This window comes from Taudactylus pleione, unplaced genomic scaffold, assembly GCF_031769625.1.
Source record: "Taudactylus pleione unplaced genomic scaffold, aTauple2 ptg000091l, whole genome shotgun sequence".
In the NCBI taxonomy this organism is placed as follows: Eukaryota; Metazoa; Chordata; class Amphibia; order Anura; family Myobatrachidae; genus Taudactylus; species Taudactylus pleione.
The window spans coordinates 18,188-43,860 of record NW_028284493.1 but is presented as its reverse complement, the minus strand read 5'-3'; the positions used below and the strand labels follow the sequence as shown (position 1 = coordinate 43,860).

The 25,673-nt window shown below is 39.2% G+C and overlaps 1 protein-coding gene across 1 annotated transcript in view; it reads right to left on the bottom strand.

The window, feature by feature from the left end:
- Nucleotides 1-3,893: 3,893 nt before the first annotated feature.
- Nucleotides 3,894-25,673, bottom strand: part of SLC20A2 (solute carrier family 20 member 2) — a gene marked incomplete at its 5' end in the record, with an annotated part of 37,129 nt that continues 15,349 nt past the window's right edge. Inside the window, 4 exons of the mRNA XM_088469370.1 lie at nt 3,894-7,994; nt 9,967-10,051; nt 19,608-19,793; nt 22,977-23,568. Coding sequence (XP_088325496.1) covers nt 7,830-7,994; nt 9,967-10,051; nt 19,608-19,793; nt 22,977-23,568 — 1,028 coding nt within the window. The remainder of the gene's footprint in view (nt 7,995-9,966; nt 10,052-19,607; nt 19,794-22,976; nt 23,569-25,673) is intronic.

The window sequence follows — 25,673 nt, the reverse complement described above, 5'->3', positions numbered from 1 at the left end:
TTTTATGCAGTTCAGCTCCCCAACAGTTAAGGTTTTAGAGATATCCATGGTTGAGCACAGGTGGTTAAATCAAATTGACCGAGGTACTAATTAAGTCACCTGTGGTCAACCATGGGCATCTCTAAAACCTGAACTGTTGGGGAGCCTTGAGGACCACGATTGGGAACCTCTGCTCTATAGAGAAAGCTCATTGTCTCTGGGATCCTCACGATAAAGAATGCCAAGCAGCTCATAAAGGGCCAGTGATTACTAAATGGACTTTATGAGAAGATCCTGCCTCTTCATCAGCATCACAAGGGCCAGGTCTTGAAGACCAGTCTGCAATCAATTGTTGTATCTCCCCAGTTATATCCTGTTAGGATCACAAAGTAAAAGCTATATTCAGTCTGTAATACCAATATGTCCCGAGTGGACTGATCAGATGGAGGCTTAGAAGCATATGTATCAAAGATTGATGTGAGATAAAATTGGGAGATATATATCAATAACCAATCAGCTTCTAACTTACATTTTGCAGGCTGTGTTTGAGAAATGATAGTTTGAAGCAGATTGGTTGGTGATACATATTTCACAATTTTATCTCACATCAAGCTTTGATACATATGCCCCTTAGTGAACAAAGTTCATTGAGCACAAACCAACTGTAGGACATCAGTGTCTGCATTAAGACCTACATTGCAGAAAGGGAGGCTCAAAACATTTGTGGACAATCAATCTAAGCAGATTTATGCCTAGATCTGATACATACTTTATTGCACCTGGAACAATTCTCAGCTTGCAGTTTCAGAGCACATATCTGAATTATTGGTCTGTTTGCTTACAATCTGCATACTTTGCCAAGAACTGAGGGGGGTTAAGAAGGGAGAGTAATCTTTTGACATCTTTCAGTATGAACATAGGGCCCTGATTCTGAGTCAGAGCGTGTTTTTTTTTGCGAGGCAGCCTCTTGGATGCTCGCATAGCTGTGGGTTACCACCCATAGCTTATGCGAGCCTCCATGATGATGGTTGCGATGGCCAAGACCATCGTGACCATCGGGCTTGCGACGAGACCCTTGCAGTAGGGTCTCGTTGCCGCAAGCCCTGGAGTGATTTTGGCTCTATCAGAGCCAAAATCACTCCCACTGACATCACTAGTGATGTCAGTGGGGCCGGACCCAGACGGTAGGCGTTCCCATGGGAACGCCTCCATCTGAGCAGCCACGCCCCCAGCACGCCCACCAAAGGGGGCATGCTGTCAATCACCATCAACAGCACGCCCCCTTTGGTGCAAGACCCATAATGACGGCTACCCCGTCGTTATTCGGGTCTCGCGCATGCGCGCAATGGAGGCACCTCAGCGCTCACGCTCGGGTCTGAATGAGACCCATAAAGTGAGGTAATATTAGTTTCTGTAGTAGCAGATTTCTTCTCTTTGCAAAATAGTGATATTCACATTAGAATACTGCAGTAAAATGAACAATGTGGGAATTCAGCAGAGAAGTTACACTGAAGTTCTGACCCAAGCTGGCGTCCTTCTGGATTCCGGCGTCGGTATTTTGACGCCTGTCTTAAGTCCTGTGTCAGGCTTCCCCTGTCAGGATTCAGACCGGCGGCATGCTGTCCGCCAGTCTGATAACTACATCCCCTCTGTAAGTTCTTGTAACAAGTCAAATGGAGTCTTCTGTAAATTTTACTAAATTCAAAAACTATTCATATTGCATAGAATTTCTCTGCTCCACCTTCCATTTCTTAATATACTTCTGATACTGAAAGTTTCGATGTAACTAAACCTGTCCAGCTGGAAGGAAGAGGGAGATTCCCTATCTGGCAGTGCAAAAGCCAAAGTCTGATGGTGCGTACACACTGGACGAATCGACAACGATATCGTTGTACAATCTCCCAGGTGTGCTGTATGATCGATATTAATCACCCAGCACACCGACTATAGCGATCCGCGGTCAACGAGTGCGGGTCCCTATAGTAACCTGGTCGATACCTGCGTGCACGGGTGATGGACGATGGACGATTTAGATATCGTCCATATGTGCCCGTGCATCACAGGTCATTGGGCACCGAAAAATGCACGATATGATCGATATCGTTCATTTCGTCCATTTTAATCGTACCGTGTGTATGCACCTTAAGTAAGAGCAATGCACTGTACAAATTGGAAGAAAGGCAGAGAGGCATGGCATGTGAGGTCATTGCAAGTTTGATAGGATACAATGGCAGTGCTAGCCTTTGCAATTTGAGCTTTGTCCTCTAATATTAACCTTGTAACTTAAAGCCATGGTTGTTTAAAAAATAAAAAAATACAGTGCCAGAAAAGTCTCCAGCCCGCTTTGGGATAAATTATTGTATTGTCTGGAAAAGTATTTCCTTTTTTTTTTTAAATAAAGTGGGACAAGAATAAATGTATCATCATCAATAATCACTAGTAGTCTGGCATAGTAAACTAATGCAAGTTCACATTTGATTGTTATTACAAGTAACACCATATAATAAAACCATGTCATTGACTTTGACTGGTTTTACTTTTATCCTTCTTTGTTAAACTTGGAGCTTAATATCAAGATGTGAATCTCCCAACTTTAATTTCTTTTGGTTTTGTAGGTCTATAAATGAATGAAAATAAAAACGGTAGTTGAATTGCTGAATTTTATCTTCAATTTGCAATAAAATTGTTGGATTTAGTTTAGTGTTTTATTAATACCTTGTGTAGATAACTATTGGCCCACAAATGCAAATGATTCCCTTTTGCATTCATTTATATTGTTAAACAAGTTTTGAATCAAGGCTCGACAAATACCAGAGGGCGAATAATGAATACACACCAAAAAAAAAAAAAAAAAGAGAAAACAAAGCTTGAAGATATCACTGAATGAATCCCAAATTGTTTTGACCACTGTTAACTGAACCATTGTTGGAACACAAACGCTGCAGAACGTTTTCTTGTTAACATTCACACAGTCTGCAAGGAACAATTATTCAAATAAAATTATTCATTGGTAGTAATTGTAAGTTTCTCTCCCACCTTTCCCCTTCTCAATGTCAACATGTTAGCGCTGCACAGAGGTGGTTTGCATAAAAGTGTAAGCAGAATTCTCAACCATGTACAGTACCTAGAACTCATGACGGAAATGTAGTATAAGATCCAAAGGGTTCGTATACACAGGTGTTGAACATCACTGCTTAGAAGCATAATCCAAACTTTGCTTCCATAACAGAACACTTTCTCGTAGCATAGTATTCCTGTATAAACACTTGTGAATGCTGCAGGCAAACTCAAAAATGTATGCAAAGTGAAGGGACCATGTGTTAAGTGTAGAGGTATTACTTTATCCCTACTATCCCACATATTAATGGGTTTTGTGGAAGTCTTCTTAAATAAAAGCAGAGGACCCCAACAAGTAATTGTAAGGGAATAAATCGCACCCCCAACTATTGATTGTTACTTACAATTCCTTAAAGAAAAGTAAAAACCTATTTAAAGGATATTGCCATACAAAAATGTGACAGCTTCATTAGCGGTCAGTACCTCCACATGGGATGTAGTCGTCATCCCGACGTGCGGGATGTAGTCTAAATATCGGCACCGAAATTCCGACAGGTCGGCACCCCAAAGGTAAGTATCAGAGTGTTAGGGAGAGGTTAGGTCTAAGGTTCAGGGAGGTGGAGGTTAGGGTTAGGTACCCGGAAGGGAGGATTAGTAAAACACTTACCGTTCGTTCCTATGGGTTTCGGGATGCCGCTGTCTGACCAGCGGCATCCCCGACAGCCGGGATTTCACACCCAGCTCCCTCCACATATATAATTAGACAAACCTCTGACTTGACTTAAAGATCCCAGTGACTAGGTTAAAGGACAACTGGTCAGTATATCTCAGTCAAGACTGGTAGACAACACAGTACACCAATTTTTAGATTTTATTTTTGGTTCTTATTTTTTCATGGTATAAAATTAAATATGCCTTTTTATACATAAAACTTCTAATATAGTCACACAATCTCAGAATTGCTTTGTGTTAGATATCTGCTGTAGTTTACAACAATGCTCCTTTTACATTCGTGATCTTTCACAAATACCCAATCAGCAGCCTATCTTAACTGTGCGTACAAACATTTACAAATCTTAACATTTAATTATAGCATGAATTCCCCAATACACCATCTTGTTCTGGTTCATGATCAGTGAAATCTGCTTTATGGCACAATTTTGACACATAAAGGTAAATTATTTACAGAATGAATGCTACGCACATGACATTGTCAAAAAACTAAACACCCAGCCCAGGGGGGCGTGGGGTAGGTGGTGGGAAGGATTTATGCCAACTAGTCTGTGTGCTGATTAGTCAAAATTTATGTTCAGTGCCTGTACTAAAAAATGTTTAAAATGCAAAAACAGCACTGAAATGAGTTGGGCTTTAGATATTTTGGATCAGATTGCTCTAAAACTGAGCGCAGTGTCGAAGAAAAAAAAAAAACATGTAACATACTAGAGAGATACACAATGACCATAGCATACGGTATAATGAACTGTAGGGACCTATACCAGAAAAAATAGACAGACAACTGCAGGCCATAACATGCAAACCCATCCGATCACACAGTCACTGGCTTTTCCTATTTGGGCTTTTTTTAAAGCAATGGAGATAAGGAAAACAAGCAAGCTGAAATGGAAAACATCCAGGGTAAAGTAAACAGAAATACAACATGGACCAAGGGAAGGTTTCATCATGACAAAAAATAGCAGCAGCATTTAACATTAAATTGTAATGACCAGCCTCAAAATGGAAGACGGCCCCAAAAGTGACAAATGGCAGCATATGTATGTACTTGTTTTTTTAAATCTTGATTGCACATGTAAAAAGTACAGTATTGTCTTTTAAGTGCTACATAAGATTCCGGTTAAATCTTACTGAATAGAAAACAATCTCTCTCCTTGAAATGTATCAGCAATGCCATACAAAATGGATATTTAAATAATTAAAAAGTGATAAGCAACTGTATTGATATGGGCCATGTTTTTTTTTCCATTGATATTTTGGAGACGCAAAGTTTGCAAATTATGTATAATAGAGATTATGTAGTAAATTGATATGTAATAACTAAACTTGTTTATGGTAAGTATAACATGCCTGTTTGATTTATTTTGTGACTGTTCTAGGGACTGGCTGACAACTATAATATTTATTAGATTGAGGAATTTCATAAGTCTTGTGAGCATTTATTGCTGACAGAATGAGCAGGTAACCCCATTGCTGGACACTCTTAACATGGCCACACATCTAAAGATTATCTGTCCCACCAGCCAACTAGTTGATTGGTTGGAATGAAAATCTGGGAACGTATGGGAGTAACTGATAATCAGCAATTCGCTCCTAAAAGCCAGAAAATAGATGAAAATGGTCGTTCAGACAAGTTTGTTAAATGTTTGATCTAAACAATTTGTTCAAACAGTTTTTGTCCATTTTCCGGCGTTTGGGAGCAAATTTCTGATTGTCATTTTCTTTCATACCTTACCAGATTTTCATTCCAATCAATCAACTAGTTGGCTGGTTGGACAGTTAATCTGTAGATGTGTGGCCAGCTTTACACTATGGAATGCGGGGGGAGAAAAATCAGAGCAGAGGGGCGCATTTACACCTATCCGCTGTTACGGTTTTCAGCTGCTAGTGACTGAAAATTACATTGAAAGTTTAGTGTCATTATGGAACGTGGCAATGGGAAGAGCGCATAATAAAAAGTTATCAGTAAACTGTATCTAAAGCACAAGCTCCTTTTCATGCAGTATTACCAGTGACTCATTTGCTGCCTACCAGGTATCACATTTTCGAAAGTATATTATTAAATATTGACATGAATTGGAGAGTTCACTAATGAATGGCCACAGACTTGCATGGTAACAGTTTAGCTGAACCATTGAAGCTAATTCAAATAGTATGGTGTCTAACTGCCCTTGAAGATTATATGTACATTTGAAGAGATCATAAAAGATTGCATTTTCCCAATTGGATTACTGTGCCTTTTATAATTTATGGCTAAGCTACATATCAATAGTAAATTTAGAGACACTGTTTGTGACCAGGTTGCTTAGCCACTGAGTGATTTAGCAGCTGCCAAATACCCACAATGAGAAGATTTTTAGTGTTCCCACTAGGCTGTTTTTGCAGGCGTCACACCCTGCCTAATTTGAAAGCGCTAAAATGCCCTGGTGCGCCCCGCTGACACAGCCGTCTCCACGTGCAGAACACTGGGTGCAGATGGCTGTTTCAGTGGGAGGTAAGTTCCGCTACAACAATCACTGGCAAGTGAAGAGATGCTGTGCGCATGCCCACAGCAACTATTCAGTGCGGGGAGAGTTTGGTGGCAGCCCATCCTCTGCATGAGTGCTAGGCACGCCCCCTACAGTGATGAAAAGGGGGCACATCTCAAGGTCACACCCCCTTTTCTACGTAACCATGCCCCTTTTTCAGATGCGCTTAAGTGCCCTATTCTGACAGGCACCTTGCCCCCTTCCTGTCCTAGAGTGAACACTTATTGTTTCAATTAAGAAATTTGCAGAAAACAAAGTATTAACATTTAGCGTATCCACTATATTTTGGGTCCAGTGATTCTGATAAATTAGTGTTTGTTTACCTAAAATATATAAATGTATTCACATAATATAGCTAATTGAAAGGCTTGTCTACAAAAAAGGCATTGTGGCTTTACCAGTTAAATCATTTCAAAAATCAGAGAAAGAAAAATAAAAAATATGAGCCTGTCACTAAATTAGTGCTATTCCACACTTATTCATCGGGTTTCATTACAGCACAATGGGGTTGAATTAGAAAGCTTAAACTAGTGGCAGATTAGGGAAGCTGTGACACACTCTACACATAGATGTGACTAGACTCAAAGGGGAGAATTCAATTCAGCATGATGGCTGTGAAGTGCCACGAAAATGATCAGGTGAAGGCACTTTGCGACCAGTAACATCACCTATTTTCCTTCACTCCTTACAGAAGAGTGCAGAAGAATTAGCAATTACTAGGCTACCGTATTAAGTGATGATGGGTGCAGCCGAATATCGCGACAGCATATCACACTAAATTGAATTCCCTGCAAACAGAGGCAAGTTCCTACTTTCTTTGGTACTCTCCTGTGCCATCTTATCCAAAATAGTTAGTGAAATGCTCTAATAACCGCACACGTATATATTTACAATCACAAAGTATATTAGAATACATATAAATCTGCTTCTAGGATGTGAATTTTTCAGGAAGAATTAAGCGCATCTTGTGTGTGTTTGTTCCAGTCATTCTTAGTAGCACATAACCCATCATAAAACTAAGTATTTTTACAAAAAGTATAATTATACCTTCCGTACCTCGCTTATCACTTACAGTATATATCAAGTAGACAGGGGCATCTTCTAATAATTCATACTATTTTTAAATCTTAAAAAAAAAAAAAAAAAAAATGTCACAAAAATAATAAATTATGTACAGCTCTTATCTAGATATAAAAGGCAATGCAATTAATCCCATCCCAAATCATAATACTCTGGTAGTGTGATCTACTATGTGCGTTATATATATAGCGCACCTATATGTGTATATATTTACACACACACGCATATATATATATATTTGTAATGAGCTACATCTCACCATATCATCAGTTCGACATACATTATATACAGCAGAATAGTTACATTAAGATGATGACGCATTGATAAGTATAAAGGTTTGCCATTTGCCACGATGTTGGTGAAGCGGGCCGTCTGTAATATTGCTGTATGTTGTTTCCAGTATGCGTTAAAATTGATATAAGATTTTTGCTTTAGCAGTCAGATGTTACATTATCAGACATAGGGTAGGATGCCATACTGAAAGATGGCCATTACTCCTGCACTAAAGAGCCCAGCCACGGGTACGGTCACAAACCAGGCCAGGAAGATGTTCCTAAACAAACGCCAGTCCACAGCTTTCCGTGAGCGTATCCAACCCACTGCCACCACAGATCCAACCTTATAATTAAGAGGAAGGAGGGAGAGAAAAAAAAAAAAAAAAAATGTAAATACATCGAAATACAGAGAACATGAAATAGAGATTCTAAATCTAGTATGTTAGGTAACATCATACATTAAGTATAACTTAAAAGTTATTTCTGCACTTGATTTTTTATTTTTTTTTAATACACAAATAATTAAAGTTGCACTCCCAGGATGCCGTTCTACTTAGTGCAGCTGTTCCTGGTATGCCAGAGTTTGGGCTAACGTGCAGGGAGGGTGTAAGCTGGAAGGCCAATCAGCCACAATCACAGAAACTATGGCTTCTGATCAGTTTTCCAGCACTACCATCTCTGTAACCATTTTAAAGTGACAAACTTAAACATTCTGCCAAGTGGAAGTGCACCTTTAAATATATCAGCAAGATGTACTAAAGCTTTAATACCAATGGGTATGCAAATGAAAATCAATTCTGTAATAAAGATGATGCACAGAATCTACTAAGCTAATGATTACAAGGCATGTAAAATGGAGCAGTGGTACTGTATAGAACTAAAGATTTATCCTGAGATTTAGACTGCATTTGTATATTAGAGATTAATCATGGAAAGAGAAAAAAAAGCAGTTATGAAACGAAAGCAGATTAGTAATTTATAAGCATAGATACAGTGATCTGCGGCTGACTAATCAGTCTGTCTTCAATTATTTTACATTGCTTTACAAAGAGAATGCATGTTGATAACATACATGATATGTTGGTATAAATGTGGATACTTGGAATTTGTTGTAAGATATGGTCTTAAGAACAGTACAGTTGGTGTAGCTCTCTCTTATAAAAACCATTGTAAATTATAAGTAAATATTTACAAATGTTTAAATTGGATCTGTCCCTGGAATTCCTTCTTCCCCATGTTATAGTAATTTGCAGACTATACAGATACAATGCAAGGTGTACGTTACCTAAACCCTTACAAGTCATACGGATAAGATGGAGTTATACATTTTTGTTTACCCAATTACATATGGTTTCTAATAGATAAACATAAAGATAACCTCTTCCATTGTATTATTTAGGGAGATATATGAAACAGCAGTGACACTAGTTCCATTGAGTTTGTAATCTAGACAAATATCCCTTTCATATTTAAAGACATTAATATAGTTTTATATGCAAATGACAGACCCACTTTAAATTGATAAACTGTAAATTTTCCCCCCAAAAAAGAGGATTTTAATTATTCAATGCCTGTTTTATTGAGCATAGTGATATCTATCTGAAATAACTGAAGACAAACGCAATAATCAGACGTTATACTTTTCAATTTGTAATACAAAACGAAAGATGTGCTAGTTTACCACTGCAAACCTCAATACCTTGCAATGAGTGGAGCTTATGGGTATACCCACATTAGAGGCTACTAGTACACTTATCGCACACATTACTTCAATGCAAAATCCACTGTGGGGAAAAAACAAAAACACACAAACAAATAGATAGTTTTAAGAGAGATAGATGTAGAAAACCACATGCCATGCATGAACTGAGAGAAGTGGACGGCAGACGACCAGAGAGGATGCAGCCCTGTGAGTAACCTGCTTTAGATCAATTTTTAGAGGCACAGGTAAAGCCATCACTGAGTCAAAGTTGACTGGTATTGGCCATCTTACACTAACCTAAAAGTTCCGCAGTAGTATGGTCATTTTATATACATATATAAAACTTTAAGAAATACAAAGGACGATGCTATACAGTGAATACAATTCTTAAGACACACTGTTTTCTTGTGTTATGTAGGGAGTACACTAAACTCCTAGATAAAGAACTAAGTCTGGATCGAAGAGTATATATTTGCAGTGATAAAGACCATAAACATAATTTCAATATTATTCTTTGCCAGTTGTCCCTGTGCCAGTAAACATTGATTTGAACAGCAGAAAAAGGGTGGATAGTCAGGACTATCCCAGCTGCAGTCACATGGCAAAGGCATACCTTGCAGTGTGTGGTACTGATAGGGAGTCCAATATTGGAAGCTACTACAACTGTCAACGCCGAAGCCAACTCAATAGTGAACCCACTGCAGAGAGCATAAAAAAACACTGGACAGTCACATTTTGTTTGCATTAATGTCACCCCTCCTAGCAGGGCAACAACAAGAATCCTTACCGGAGTAACCTTCTACATCTGTTTCAGTGAACGCTATACAGTGGAGCAGGATTTATTTATTTTACACCAGTCCTCAAGTACCTACAACATGTTTTGAGGAATTATTAATGTCTATAGGAGTTAATCTATTTGATTGGTTAAGCAATTACCCCCATCTGCTCCCACATAAAAATATAACCTGTTGGGGGTGCTTGAGGATAGGAGTCGCAAAACAATGCAATAAATATTAATAAATTATTCATGAAATATACTTTTAAAGAAAAGTACTGATAAGCATTTAGATTTTTCAAGAAGAAAAACAAATAAAATGTACATTTGAAAAAAGAAAACACATCAAAAGCATATAGGGTACAGTGGAATATATTTACTGATCATTTCTTTCCTTCTAATAATCCATGGCCATTCTAACATTGGGCAGCTTCCCTTCTAAGTTTCTAATAACACTGGGGAACAAAAACATTTTTTTTTTTTTCTTGCCAAGGATTTAAGATAGGTTTGAGAGTACTCGCAGGTCCTATTTTCGGATTAGATCATCGCTATAGCTGAATTGACTCCAGTTTTCAAATTAATGAAAAATTCTAAAATTCATTTATTTTCTCCATTTGAAGTACCTTACTAGTCTAGGGCTGCTTTACTTAAGAGTCGACTTAGTTTTGCTTTTTTTAACAACTACCCTCTTTCAATATAATAACATTTTTGCCTGAGCTTATGCGCTAAAACAGATTAAAACATGCAGCATATGCATTAAAGGGAGGTTCACACAACTACCCACATAGAATAACAAAATCAGAAATATAATGCAATGAATGCGCAAAAAAAACTGTAATCATGTAAAAGGATAATCACCCTTATATATTTGATCAAATAAGCTGGTACGATTGTAAATGCATTACACTACTAATCCCACAAAATGTATTAATTTATTAACAACGGATTACAAAAGGAGCTTATAATTTAGGTAACACTATCTCAGATACTGTTGAAATTGAAGTGGTTGCAAAGGATACAATTATCCCTAGGAAGATAATTTCAGCTATTTTATTCACCACTGTATCAGTGTTGTGTATCCTTTTACTCCATTATAAAGTATATTCATAAGAGCTCATAAAGATAATTTCCTTTGTGATTTATAGTAATCATCCGATGTCATAAATGTGGGAGTAGTCTTTCATAAATTGGTATTCGTTACCAGGTAGTTGGTCTAGTATAGAATATATATCTTACACTTCGCTATAATAGAGAGTAGTGAATATTCTCCTGATAAGTAGATATAAATCAAAATATAGAATGTGTTGAATCAATTCCAGTAGTTATTGTAATCTTATATTTTAATACTTCGGTTTGCTTATGTGATATGTGAGTAATTCTATATAATTTAATAAAGATCGGATTTTACACACGTGCACCATTTACAGATCCCCTTTTCTTCCCTCTTTTCAACAATAACAAGAATTTGTTTTATTTGTGATAACGTAGCTGGTAGTTATGTTTGAGACACATAACACATTCAAATCTCCTCACTAACGCTGGGAGGAGGCGTGGCCGTGCACTGCTGAGCATGCTGGGACATCCTCAGACCACAGCCACGCCTCCTCCCAGCATACAGAGAGGAGTAACGGAGAGGACCGAGTGACGCAGTTAGCACACCTCCTGTCCGGCCCTCTCTCTGTCCCACCACAACCAATTTCCCGCCGCTTGGGCTGGTTTTGTTCAGTACATCCTCGGCTTTTGTTGGGAGTTAGCACTGAATGTGTGAAAAACGTTTTCGCCGTAAAAATGATTTCTTCTCGGAGACGGTGTTCTAACAACCCTGATGTTTTGTTATATTTGTGGCAAACAGTGTTGCAAAAGAAAGAAAATATAACTGTATTCATATAACAAGCGTATCAGGCTTATTGTGGCCAGCAAGACAAGATTTGGGTGCCTCACAAAGTTTGTAAAACCTGCGTGGAATCACTCCGCAATTGGAATAAAGGTAATCGAAAAGGACTTAATTTCAGCATACCTATGATGTGGTGTGAGCCAAAAGATCACATGAGTGACTGCTATTTTTGTGCTGTAAATGTGAAGGGTATGAATCGATTTAAGAAATGCAAATGGGAATACCCAAGTATGAATTCTGCAAAACAACCGATACCACATAGCAAAGATTTACCAGAACCATCATTCAGTTCTTTGTGCGAAGTTGAATGTGATGTGGAAATGTTAATTTCATCCAATGCAAGTGACAACACAGATGAAAGTGAGTTTGAAGAAAGTTCCTTTACTTCAAACTAATTTTCTCAAAAGGAACTAGAAGATTTAATTTGTGACTTGAAAATATCGAAAAAAGGAGCTAAGCTTTTAGCATCCAGACTTCAAGAAAAGCACTGTTTTGAGCCAGCAGTTACTATAACATTGTATCGAAATAGGGAGCTAAGCCATACTGCCGTTCTTTAGCCAAAATAACAATCTTGTGTATTACAACAATATTCCGGAACTTCTCCAGATGGGCTTACCAGAATATCGAGCAGAAGACTGGCGGCTCTTTTTGGATAGGTCTAAAAGGAGCTTAAAATGCGTATTCCTGCACAATGGGAATAAATTTGTGTCGATTCCGATCGGTCATTCAACAAAACTTAAAGAACAGTATGAAAATATCAATTTAAAAAATTGCTTATTCTCAGCATCAGTGGTCTGTTTGTGTCGATTTAAAAATGGTAAACTTTCTTCTTGGGCAGCAAAGTGGGTATACTAAGTAAATGCTTATGGGATAGTCGCGCAAAACAAAAGCACTGGCAGCAAACCGCATGGCCTCCAAGAGAAGTTATAACTGTAGGAGAAGCCAACATAATTCATGAGCCCTTAATTGACAGGAAAAACAAAAATTATACTGCTGCCTCTCAATATCAAACTGGGTTTAATTAAACAATTTGTAAAAGCATTGGACAAGTCAGGCGATTGCTTCACGTAAATTTGTCAAAAACATTTCCATCTCATAGTATTGAAAAATTAAAGGCAGGAATTTTTGACTGCCACAGATACGGAAACTAGTGAAGGATCCAAATTTTACCACACCTATGACTGAAACCAAATCTGAAGCATAGCTGAGTTATGTGTCTGTCATAGCTTCCTAACACGTATGTAATTTTATCCTGTTTCTTTTAATAACATTTTATGAATCAAATTTAATCAGAATAAAAAAAATAAATCTTTAATTACATTTTTCATAAGTATTAAAGACATATGCATATCTCAAAAACTAGAGCCAATTGAAAAATAAGCATGGCAAATTCATGATCAGCACAAAATTAATTGAAATCGACTCTTAAATCCCTGGCAACAGATTGACTGTTCCCCAGTCTAATCCATGGCCGTTCTAACATTGGGCAGCTTCCCTTCCAAGTTTCTTTCAGTAATCCATGGCTGTATTAACATTGGGCAGCTTCCCTTCTAAATTAGGTAGTGAACATTAGATTAAAAAAAAATAAACACCCCTTTCAACTCTGGATGTTTTGCCTTTTATAACCCCATGGCAGCAATTATAATGGGACATACGCAAGTAAAACGAGGGAGGGCCACAAAGTAAAATAAAGCCATACGCTGCCTAGTCAAACATTTAATTAAGTGGTTGTGTGGAAAACACATCTCCCAAACTGAGAGACAGCAAAGAATAACATATCCAAGCGATGACTAGAGAAGTTATGGATAGAGGTCTTCCACAGTGTGATCACAGAGTCCTGAGCCCTCTTTATACAATCAGTTTCCACCATTCGAGTAGACTTTATGCCCATCTTTCTTATGCGCTTGTATGATTACTTCTCTAACGCTTCTGGCAATGGCTTATTTGGAAGGGGCATAACTTTTCTGTTGGGACCACAAGTAGCTGTTCTGTATTCTCCTGGATAAACATTCAGCAATTGCTCTCACTAAATCTTCTCTTTTCTACTAACTAGCCTGTAACTCTCCAACACTTCTGGCCACCAGGAACACTACCTCCAGTGTCACCCATGTCAAGAGAGACTTCCTGTATTGGTTCAAATGATGCATCCATCAGAGCATTAAGCACTAGATTGAGGTCCCAATGAGCTACAGAGGACCTGATAAGAGGAATGATTCTCTTCACTGCTTGGAATAAATTAATTGTCAACCTTTGAGGCCAATTTAGCCCCCAGGAAAAAAAAACAAAAACAAAGCTTTGCACTGATATTTTTATTGTCAGTGTGGATAAGCAAAGACCTTTACAGAGTTCATCCTGTAGAAAAACAAGGATATGGATTTTATTTTAGATATACACCATTTAATAAAGGTCTTTCAAACTCTAATACAATATAGAATAATTACTCTCACCTCACGTTGGTTTTATCCCAATCAATGCAAGAGTGTATCTTCAAGTTATTAAGTTTTATTATGTGAACTGGCCAGATAAGAAGCTTCCGGTACTAAACTGCAACTGGAATATAATTAAACATCTTGCAGATCTATGGATGTAAGAAAGAAAGGGTCTTTTGCTTATGGCTGCGAGGATAGATTTTGCTGATTCCATTCTAAATGGGATACAAGTGACAAATTTGTTAATTCGCCTCAGGTCCAGAATAGGGCAAAAGGCACCTGAGGTTTACTTGAAAAGCAATAGTATGATCTAAAACCTTTTTATTTCTGATCTGAAGGAACTGGGGCAATTGCTTTTGCTAGGATTAAGGTTTATAGACTGTTTTGCAAACCATCTGGTTCTTGAATCTGAAGGATTCCTGGGCTGTACAAAGACATTTCCTTTTTAAAACTGATGAAACTATTTTGTATCCAACTACTGCCGCCTTTCTTCCTACCTGATTACAAGTTGATCATTTTCACCTTAAGGATTTCTCTGGTGCTGCTCCCATCCTCTGGAATGCCCTAGTTCCATCTAGCTTCCTAGCCTTTAAGCGTACTCTTAAAACTAATCTTTTCACTCAAACATACCCCTTTTTACTAGCTCTCCGGCCACAGCTCTGCTCCACTCTAGCATCTTGTTTCCAGCTAGATTTCCTCCAAAAAGGAAGCCATCATGAACATGACCTTCACTTACTCTCTCCTAAAATGTAAATATGTACTTGGTGGGTATGTATTATGTTATTCATAAATTCCATCAACTATATACAGAGCTTCAAAACTCCTGGCACCATATAGATAAGATAGAAAATCCATTTTTTCCCAAAGTTTAAAACCAATCGGTTTTTGACTGAATGTGACAATATGATTGCATTTCGCACAATTCTGACCCCAAATTAGTGTTTGATGGGAATGATTCTTATAATAGTCATTGTGGGATTCTTTGATTTAGCCTTCCACTCTTACTATTGCAGGCTTAAACTGGCAGTCTAGAGGTTGAAGAAATAGTCAATCTATTGTATTGTCTTATCTTCTTGCTTATCTGAATTACTGTCATAATGAAGGCGGATGAAAATACTTAAACTTTCACACTTAGGGCAATTGGCTAGATTTCCCTCCAGAGGATCAGAGTCTAATTTCTCTTAAAGTAGAAAAATCCCGACAAATGGGTGGTTAGCTGTCCTATACATAGACTAATGTCTGCTACGCAGGAGCAGAACCAGAAAGCTCTTCTGTCTACTACGGTTGATGCCATGAATCTTGCTGAAGAAGCAAAGGTGTCTCAAGAATAAGGGAATTCATTTTTATTAATTATTGACACAGGACTGGAGATGCTGTAAGAACACAATGAGAGATACCAACTCTTTGGAACTGTACATTTTCCATACTTTATTTTATTTTTCTGTGTAGTGGATAAACCAACAATCTTAGAGCTTTGGCCACAGTGATTTTAAGGTGGTTCCTGAAGAAATATGAATCTTTTGAAAACACTGTCTTCCTTTTTATGGGTCACTTAATTCTCATCATCTTCAAGGGGAATTGTAGTTCTAGCAGTCATGCTAGCTATGGCTGCAGCTATTTTAGGGCCAAGACTCCATTTTCTGATTTATTTATCACTAAATGGGGACATGCGTCCTAGTACTTAAGCATTACACTGAGGTTTTCTACCGGTTATCTTTCACCACCTGATGTGTTGGGAAGATTTCTCTCGTATGGCTGCCCTCCTCAAAATGTAATCTTACTGATAACAGGAGTCTTGTGTTCCACTATAGCGGAGAAATCCATTTATGCATGAGAATATGTATCCTCTATATTCATACTTGTCAGAGATCTTAATTCTTTCAACTCCATGTCCAACATAGAGATTTTCTTCAATGACAAAAGTGTTCTTTTATCCAAGCAAGAATTTATTTACATTGCTCTAGAGGCAGACTCTAACCTCTAGTCCGAAAACTGTAGTTTATACAAAAAAAATCCAAAACTAATTTTTCAGCAGCAAAACTTCAATCACCAGCTGCACAGATTTTATCTTCTTGTGATTTGCCATCTTTTTCTTTTTGTATGGGTACTGAAAAGAATACATTGCCACAAGTCTAACTTTCCGGGAATATTAGTGCACCATATGAAAAGCACCCTGACTTAGGGGCTTATGAGTGGACATATTTTCAGCTGGTTGAGGAGCTCAGCACAAGCTATATCCTGCTTCCAGGTGCAATTTTTACCATGAGTAAGTACACTGGAGATCTGGAATGCTCAGCTATTCAGGATCCTTTTTAGTTTGCGCTGTACTTCCCAACGGTGCAACACAAATACACAGAGTACCTGCGTCCATTTAAGTGCACTTTTTTTCTTTTAAGTTTACAACCAGATTAGATGGTGCATTGCTATAACCAATGAGAAGGTAACCGCCTGCACTATAGTAATAAACCACTAGCCAACCAACCTATGCTTATAGGCAGGAAAGACAGCCTGGATAAAGGAGAAGCTGCATTATACATCATATGGGGAATATATACATATACACACACACACACACACACACACACACACACACACCATATGGGGAATATATACATACACACACACACACACAAAAAGTCAGAAATCCACTGCACTCGCCACTCCTAGATTTGGGGTGCAGACCTGCACTCGCCATTCCCAGGACTGGGGTGCAAGTGGCCTGTGACCACATTACTTAAATAAATAAAAACAGAAAACCCAGCACTCACCATGTTTAAACACTCACAATGATGTATAAATAAGTAAATAAATAATGGGGATTAAACATGGATTGATCAATGCATTTAAGCCCGCAGCCCACATCACGGGACCCCACTTTCTGCAGATCCTACACTATCCGTCACATTGATGGAAACCTGTTAGCTGCTATCACATAGTTTAGACTGAAAAAATGTTACCTGGTTTAAAGCTTACCTGCCAGCTAATAGCTTTTAAAGGTAAGGCAGTCACCTGACATAGCTTCTATCACACTACCAAAAAGACAGCTGACACAGGTTAATATAAACGAGTTTGCACATGGGGTGCATGAGAAAGCTATGATCATAAAAGGTTAATTATGTGGTTAATTTTTATTAACCTTTTGTGATCATAGCTTTCTCATGCACCCCATGTGCAAACTCATTTATATTAACGAGTGTCAGCTGTCTTTTTGGTAGTGTGATAGAAGCTATGTCAGGTGACTGCCTTACCTTTAAAAGCCATTAGCTGGCAGGTGAGCTTTAAACCAGGTAACATTTTTTCAGTCTAAATATGTGATAGCAGCTAACAGGTTTCCATCAGTGTGACGGATAGTGTAGGACCTGCAGAAAGTGGGGTCCCGTGATGTGGGCTGCGGGCTTAAATGCATTGATCAATCCATGAACTAAATCCCCATTATTTATTTACTTATTTATACATCATGGTGAGTGCTGGGTTTTCTGTATGAATGTATATATAAACATATATATATATATAAACATATATATATATATATATATATATATATATACACATATACATACACACACACACACATATATATACACACACACACACATAAATAAACTCAATTTCAATTATGAAACAATACACTTTTCTTACAATGTTACTTATTTTAAATCATAACAAAAAAACTACCTGAAATATATAAAAGAAAGAAAAAAAAAAAAAGCACTTTATGGACAGCTTTCCAAAATAGTGTATATTAAAAAGGTAGACTCTTGACAATAAAATATTTTTGAAGAATGTTGCATTTATTAACTTCTATGTATTACGGAGCTAGATACAGTTAAAATGGAGAAGTTGCCCGTAGCAAACAAACAGCTTCATTTTACAGACTGGGCTAGATGAATGACAGAAGCGGATTGATTGCTATGGGCAGCATCTCAAGTTTATCTCACAAAAGTTTGATACATCTCTCCTCATACATAATTATTTAAAGTTACCTATATCTGTCTAGCATGATTTCAGGCTCCTCTTTAAAAAGATACTTCAAAAAAGCAGATACTCACTGTCTCACATCAGTCAGGGGAATACAGGAGTCTGTGACTGGTTTGCAGTTTCCCAAGTAACTCTATAGACTAACACATCCAGGGTAGTGTTCATGCCACAAAAATGTTAAATGAAAGGCTGCCTTTTGCCATTTGAACTTGTTTTTCATACATCAGAACAGTTTTGGTCATTAAGGCCATTAAAACCATGAAAGATACAACTATTATTGGTAACATAGCTTTCCAGGCCATGATAGCCATGTCTGTTATGGCCCCAAAGTTTAGACAATTGGATGGTAAGAGTTGGGCAGATTAGGTGCAGAATGAAAATATATACTGTTTTTCAGGAAGGGATTATTTAAAGGAGATATAAAGATGAGGTACAGTATATTTAGAGGGCGTCTCTTGCTTTGCAAAACTGTACAAAGCCCTTTTCTCCCAGAAAAAATACTTGATTTCCCCACTACCTCTGAAGTGGTGGAGTTTAGGCTTCATACTAAAGCGATTAATGGGACACATTTTGCTCTGTCCAGTGGCTCTTTTGCATAAAAAGTAAAATTTCTAGTTGCACTTCAAACAATGTAATAAAACTTTCATATACAAAAAAGTATTAAAAAAAAAAAATATTTCCAATGTTCACTTTCTTATGATGTGATACTGGGTATACACTTAGCGATGTGTACCCAGCACAACATCGTGGGTGACAGGACCCGGCATGCGGAAAGTGCTGACGATGCGCCCTGAAGTAGGGCCGGCGGGCGATGTCGCTAGCAAACCGTGAGGGCGGGCATATCATGTGTACAAACTAGATGTACCAGATACACAGGATCGGACGACATATCGTCTAGTGTGTACACAGATTAAAAGACATACATGAGGCTGAACAGAGCATTATTTTCGAAAAAAAAAATGAAAAATAAAAACAAATGAAAATGGCGACCCTGTACTCTCTTAGGTGAATATTGAAGCTCACAAAATTAGGTTCAGGTTGATTTTTCAAGGCAGCAGTTTCAAAGACCGGGAAGTAGGCATGAACCTGGTTCCAGTGGAGAAATTGGAACATTTGCGCAAAAAAGGAAAAAGGATGTTCATGTCCACAAATTCTAGATACAAAACTAATAACTTTACCTGGATGGTGTTATTGGTGTGAGATCTTTGCCCATCGTCTGGATTACTCTGCGACCCCAAACCCAAAGACCAGCACAGATGCCCACACCTCCATATAAAAGCAACCACACAGGCGTTGTGGCTTCTTGCAATACTCCTCCGTGTTGGTATATCAACCAAAGAGCAACTAGAGGTCCAATAGCATTGCTGTGAGAATAGAGAAAAGTATTATTGTAAAACAACGCATACTGCGTTAGATAAAAAATGTTGCCATTGTGAAAGCTCCAAAGCTATTTTTTTTTTTTTAAATAGTTTTCTCATTAATCTTTAATTATTTACCAACCACTCTTGTTCCCCACCCTCTAGTTGTATTCAATATCTAAACCTGACCAGCCTCCCAACAAGCACCAATGACACTTCTAAAACACTGACTGATTGAGGGTTCTTTTGTAAACTTATCTGTTTTGCCCTGGTTATCGCGTTTGCCTACAGTTTCTCACCCGACTTTGGGACCAACATTAACGGTTTGGAATGAGTTTCCACAACTTACTCCCCTTTAACTCAGTTACTTGATAATCCTGCATTCCCTCAGGGTAACTCGACACAGGCTTTCAAACACTGGGGTCGTGCAGGTATTTCACGGATGGGTCAGTTGTATGGTTCGTCTGGTGTGAGGTCTTTTACTGATATGCAAGCTAAATGGAGCTTGCCTAATAACAAGATTTGGTGTCACAGGTTGAGTCTCCCATATCCAAAATGCTTGGGGCCAGGGGTATTTTGGATATCGGAATATTCCGTATTTTGGAATATGTGCATACCATAATGAGATATATAGGGAATGGGACCCAAATCTAAACACAGAATGCATTTATGTTTCATATATACCGTATACACATGGCCTGCATGTAATTTTAGATCATATTTTTAATGATTTTGTGCATCAAAAGATGTTTGTGTACATACATGAAATTCATTTATGTTTCATATACACCTTATACACACAGCCTGTAGGTTACTTTATACTATATTTTTAATAACTGTGTGCCATAAACAAAGTTTGTGTACATTGAACCATCAGAAAGCAAAAGATTTCACTTTCTCAGTCATGCTAAAAATATTCCGTATTTCGGAATATTTGGATATGGAAGACTCAACCTGTACCTCCAAATAAAACACTAACTGCTATCAAAATAACTTGTTCCTATAGGATCTCGTAGCTTGATGCCCTTTGAGCAATTGGTTATGTCAGTCCTATCCGTCTCATGTCCTCTCCATCATCTACAAACTCTTCATTGAGAACGGCTTCTCAATGTTACCGGGATTTACTAAAAAAATGGGAGAAAGTTCTCGGTATGGACATTAGTAATAACCAATGGCATTCTATTTTTGAAAAATCTTGGACTACTTCCACTAGCATATTAACCATTGAGACTCATTTTAAGGTTATTTCTAGATGGTATAGCTGTCCGTCCATTCTGTCTAAGATGTATCCTGGAATGCCCGTGTGGTGTTGAAGATGTGGTACAGACATAGGAACTCCTATTCACATATGGTGGTCCTGTCGAGGATATTCTGGGGCGGAGGTAATTTCAATCGCACATGAAGTAGTGGGTTCCGATGTCCCAGATGGACCTGAATTCTGGCTTTTGAACTTACTTCCTAGACCTTTATCAGTATACAAAAAGTCACTTTTGAAAAATATTCGTGTGGCTAAGACCGTGATTCCCTTGCGGTGGAAGTCTACCTTCCCCCAACTCTTGTGGACTGGTTTCAGGGGATAGAACAATGGATGATATTATTGTGTCCTCTTCTATAAGTTTAAGACCTATTCAGTAATTTGGTCGGAATTGTGTGGGTAATATCGATATAAATCCCTTGCACGTCTGTCATAGATTCCATCTTCATTTATTTGGTATGTTTCAAGGCTATTGATTATTAGGGACCAGTGAAAACCCCTTCCCTCAATTTCTTTTCCTATCTGCTTTTCTTCTCGTCTTTTTCTTTTCCCTTTGTTAATTCTAGTTTCTTTTTTCAGTTGTGTTTATATTTTATTTTTCATTTTGTAAATATGCCTTGTGTATATTGTTATTTGTATTATTAATAAGTATCTACAGTATATAACTATTACATTTTGTTTAGATTTGTATTGGATACTTTTTCTCATCTACGGGTGTATTGTATTTTCTATGAGTCTTCTTTTCAAATGTAATAAAATTTATTTGCAAAAACAAAAAGTAGTCAAAAAAAGAAATGTAAATAAATACAATTATTTCACATGAAAGTAAAATAGAGGAATGAATAATGGGTGTTAGATGTGTTTTTTTTTTTTTTTTTTAAACAAAAAAAAAAAAAGAAAGCCTGAAAGATCAAATAGCAGTCATACTAAAATTCAATAACACAATTTTCTCAAACATTTAGATTGACACATCCAAATAGATATTTTTGCTTTTTTTTTTCAACTGCAATGGGAATTTTTTTTCTCATTGCAACCGTGCCCTTAGTAAATTTTTCTTTGAGTATTTTAGAAATATATATCAAGAGTCAGATACAGATGTGTCCTCACTCGTCTTTGCTGCAGTGCCACAAAACAGTACCTCTCAACGCACCTGTTCCCACGAGACTCTGCTAGCGCCGTCTAAGCCGCAATGCGATGGAATGCCATTAGTACGCACCAGGAGACACTGCTGATTAATTTGAAATGCGACAATACTACAATGCAGCTGACACAGCTTTTTTCCACACCACGTTCCGTTTACTGACTCTGTTGCACACAGATTTACAAGTGTTGCATATCAAACGATTCAGTAGTCTCCTGGTGCGTCCTAGTCGCAGAGCATTGCGACTTAGAAGCATTTTCGGAAAAAAAAAAAAAAAGACGCCTGACATTAGCAGAGAGGAACGGGACCTGACTGCTCACTCATGGCAGGCATCTCACGCTGCATCTCATTAGATGAGCAAGGACACATCTGTATGTCCTAAAAGAAAAATGCTAGCACATAGCCTAATTTATCATGCGTTACTGGCTGAAGCTCCTAAAAAGGAAATTTATATTTCTGTGAGCACATTTTTTTCAAGCCTAATTGAGCAACTTAAACATTAAAAAGCATGTAGAGTCTTCTAGCAAAATTGCAAAAACTCAAAAGTCTGTATTACTAAAATAAGGGTACGTTATAGACAATGCTCTTGTCGGCACCATGATGTTGACCCCATTGTCCTCTGCTCTCTGGGTTTATATGCGAGTGCCAACCCCACTTGTGCTACACAGCGAAAAGGTTAATACGGTCTTTAAAATTAAAATTTTAAATTAGGCAGGAAAAGTGTACCGTTCCTGGCAGAAACTATGAACTAAAGAGCATATATATATACAGCCATTTGATAATGCACTCTCACCTGACATCATTTCCTCCATGAGCAAATGATCCAAAGCAGGCTGTTAAAATCTGCAGAAAGTGGAAAAGTAGGTGAACTTGTGACTTGTCCTTCTCTTCTTTGTCCTCTTCCAGAGAATCATCTTGTGGTGGATTTGGATCAGTGAGCTCTGTAGCTAGCTTCATCTCTATTCCCCCTTCTTCTGCTTCAATCTCTGCTTCTGCCACAGCATTGCAGTAGCTGGAGTAGCTATCGTAACGTATGCGTTTTTTTGAGTAAGACACTGTGTCCCCGACCAACTTCTCACTGTCCTCTGGAGTTGGTGTCTCTACTGCTTTAAACGTCGAGTGCACAGGCATACCACAAATAGCAGCTGTATAACATGTATAGCTGTTGTTGCGTCTCAGTACCCTATAGTTGTTTTCATGAGCAGGGCGGTCATCAGTTACTCTGTCCAGATGTATTTTGTGCAATAAATCCTTGTATAGCCCTGAGTCCTTATGCACAGTATGATACACGTGAATATCGCTTTTCATGTTGTGGCCTTCAAAACTAAATGTACCGTTGGAAACTGGAGATCTAATGGAGCCATTAGTCATAGAAGCAGCTCTTCCTGGTGACACACAAAGCAAATGTTGAAACAAAATGTACTAAGCTTTTCTTCCACAGTCTAAATGCAACTACTAAATAATATGAGATATGGTAAGAACTTACCCTTGTTATCTCTATTTCTACGAAGTCCATAGGGTTCCACAGGATACCTTGGGGTATAGGTGTGACGTCAGTCGCAGGGCACCAAAGAGTTAAGCTTTCAGCCTCCCAGGATGCACTAGGTCCCCCTCCTATACCCCGCCCCCGGGCCAAGGCACCTCAGTTAGTTACCAAGCCATAGGCCGGAGGAGGAGAAGGAAGAGAGAGAACAAAGATCTGGACACATACAAGAATCACATTCTCACCAGAGGGAGACGGAAAACCGGTGACCAGAGCAAAGCCCATCTGCAGCACAGGTGCGACAGGGCGGGAGTCCTGTGGAACCCTATGGACTTCGTAGAAATAGAGATAACAAGGGTAAGTTCTTACCATATCTCATATTTTCTACTTCAGGGTCCATAGGGTATCCACAGGATACCTTGGGGATGTCCCAAAGCAGTATCCTTTAAGGGTGGGGACGCTCCTGTGCAGAAAGGAGAATCCGCCGCCCGAAGGAAGCATCCTGAGAGGCGAAGGTGTCAAACCTGTAATACCTCACGAAGGTATGGACAGAAGACCACGTAGCAGCCTTGCAGATCTGAACTGCCGAGGCACCACGTCGAGCTGCCCACGAAGGACCCACAGACCTAGTGGAATGAGCCTTCAGAGAAGGAGGGACCGGTAGGCCTTCATGAAGATAAGCTTCAGAAATAGCCATACGGATCCAGGCTGCCAAAGTTTGCTTTGAAGCAGGCCAACCCTTTTTACGGAAGCCAAAGAGGACAAACAAAGCGTCCGACTTCCTAAACGAAGAAGTGCGGTCAACATAAGTCCTTAAGGCCCGCACAACATCCAAAGAGGCCTCACCCACGGAAAGACCCGGTGAGTTAAAGGCCGGAACAACTATTTCCTCGTTAATATGAAACTGGGAAACAACTTTGGGAAGAAACTCGGGCCGAGTGCGGAGCACTGCCCTGTTCCCATAAAAAACCAAGAAAGGGGGTCTACAAGAAAGAGCCCCTAACTCAGAAACACGTCTGGCCGAAGCAATGGCCAGAAGGAAAACAGTCTTAGCTGTTAGCCATTTAAGATCCACTGAGCCCAGTGGTTCAAACGGCGGTCCTTGGAGAGCCCTCAGGACCACAGCCAAATCCCAAGGCGCCACAGGTGGAACAAAGGGCGGCTGAATGCGGAGAACACCCTGCATAAAGGTGCGCACATCCGGGATTGTAGCAATCCTACGGTGAAACCAGACAGATAGGGCCGAAACTTGTACCTTCAAAGAAGCAAGGCGAAGCCCATGATCTAGTCCCGCTTGCAGGAAGGCGAGAATCCGAGACAGACGAAACTCCCGCGGTGCATAACCTCTCGGTCGACACCACTGGAAGAACGTATGCCACACGCGATGGTATATCCTCGCGGAAGACGGTTTCCGAGCTCGTAACATGGTACGCACCACAGAGCTGGAAAACCCCCGGGACCTCAGCATGGCCGTCTCAACAGCCACGCCGTCAAAGACAGCCGAGTCAGGTCCGGGTGAAGGCAAGGACCCTGAGACAGAAGGTCCGGTCGTAGCGGCAACCGCAGAGGAATGTCCACGGACAGACCCTGAAGGTCTGAGAACCAGTGCCGTCTGGGCCACGCGGGAGCTATCAACAGGAGCGTCCCTCCTTCCTGTTTGAATTTCCGGATTACCCGTGGAAGAAGGGAGACCGGAGGGAACAGGTATGCGAACCGGAACGTCCACCGGACGGACAGAGCATCCACCAGAGACGCCCCTTCGTCTCTTGTGCGAGACCCGTACACCGGCAACTTGTTGTTGTGCCGGGACGCCATGAGGTCGATTTCTGGAAGACCCCACCTGTCCACCAGTAGTTGAAAAACGTCCGGGTGCAGGGACCATTCCCCCGGATGAACGTCCTGGCGACTTAGAAAGTCCGCCTCCCAATTGAGCACTCCCGGGATGAAGACCGCTGATATGGCCGGAAGATTGCGCTCCGCCCAAACCAGGATCCGAGAGACCTCTAC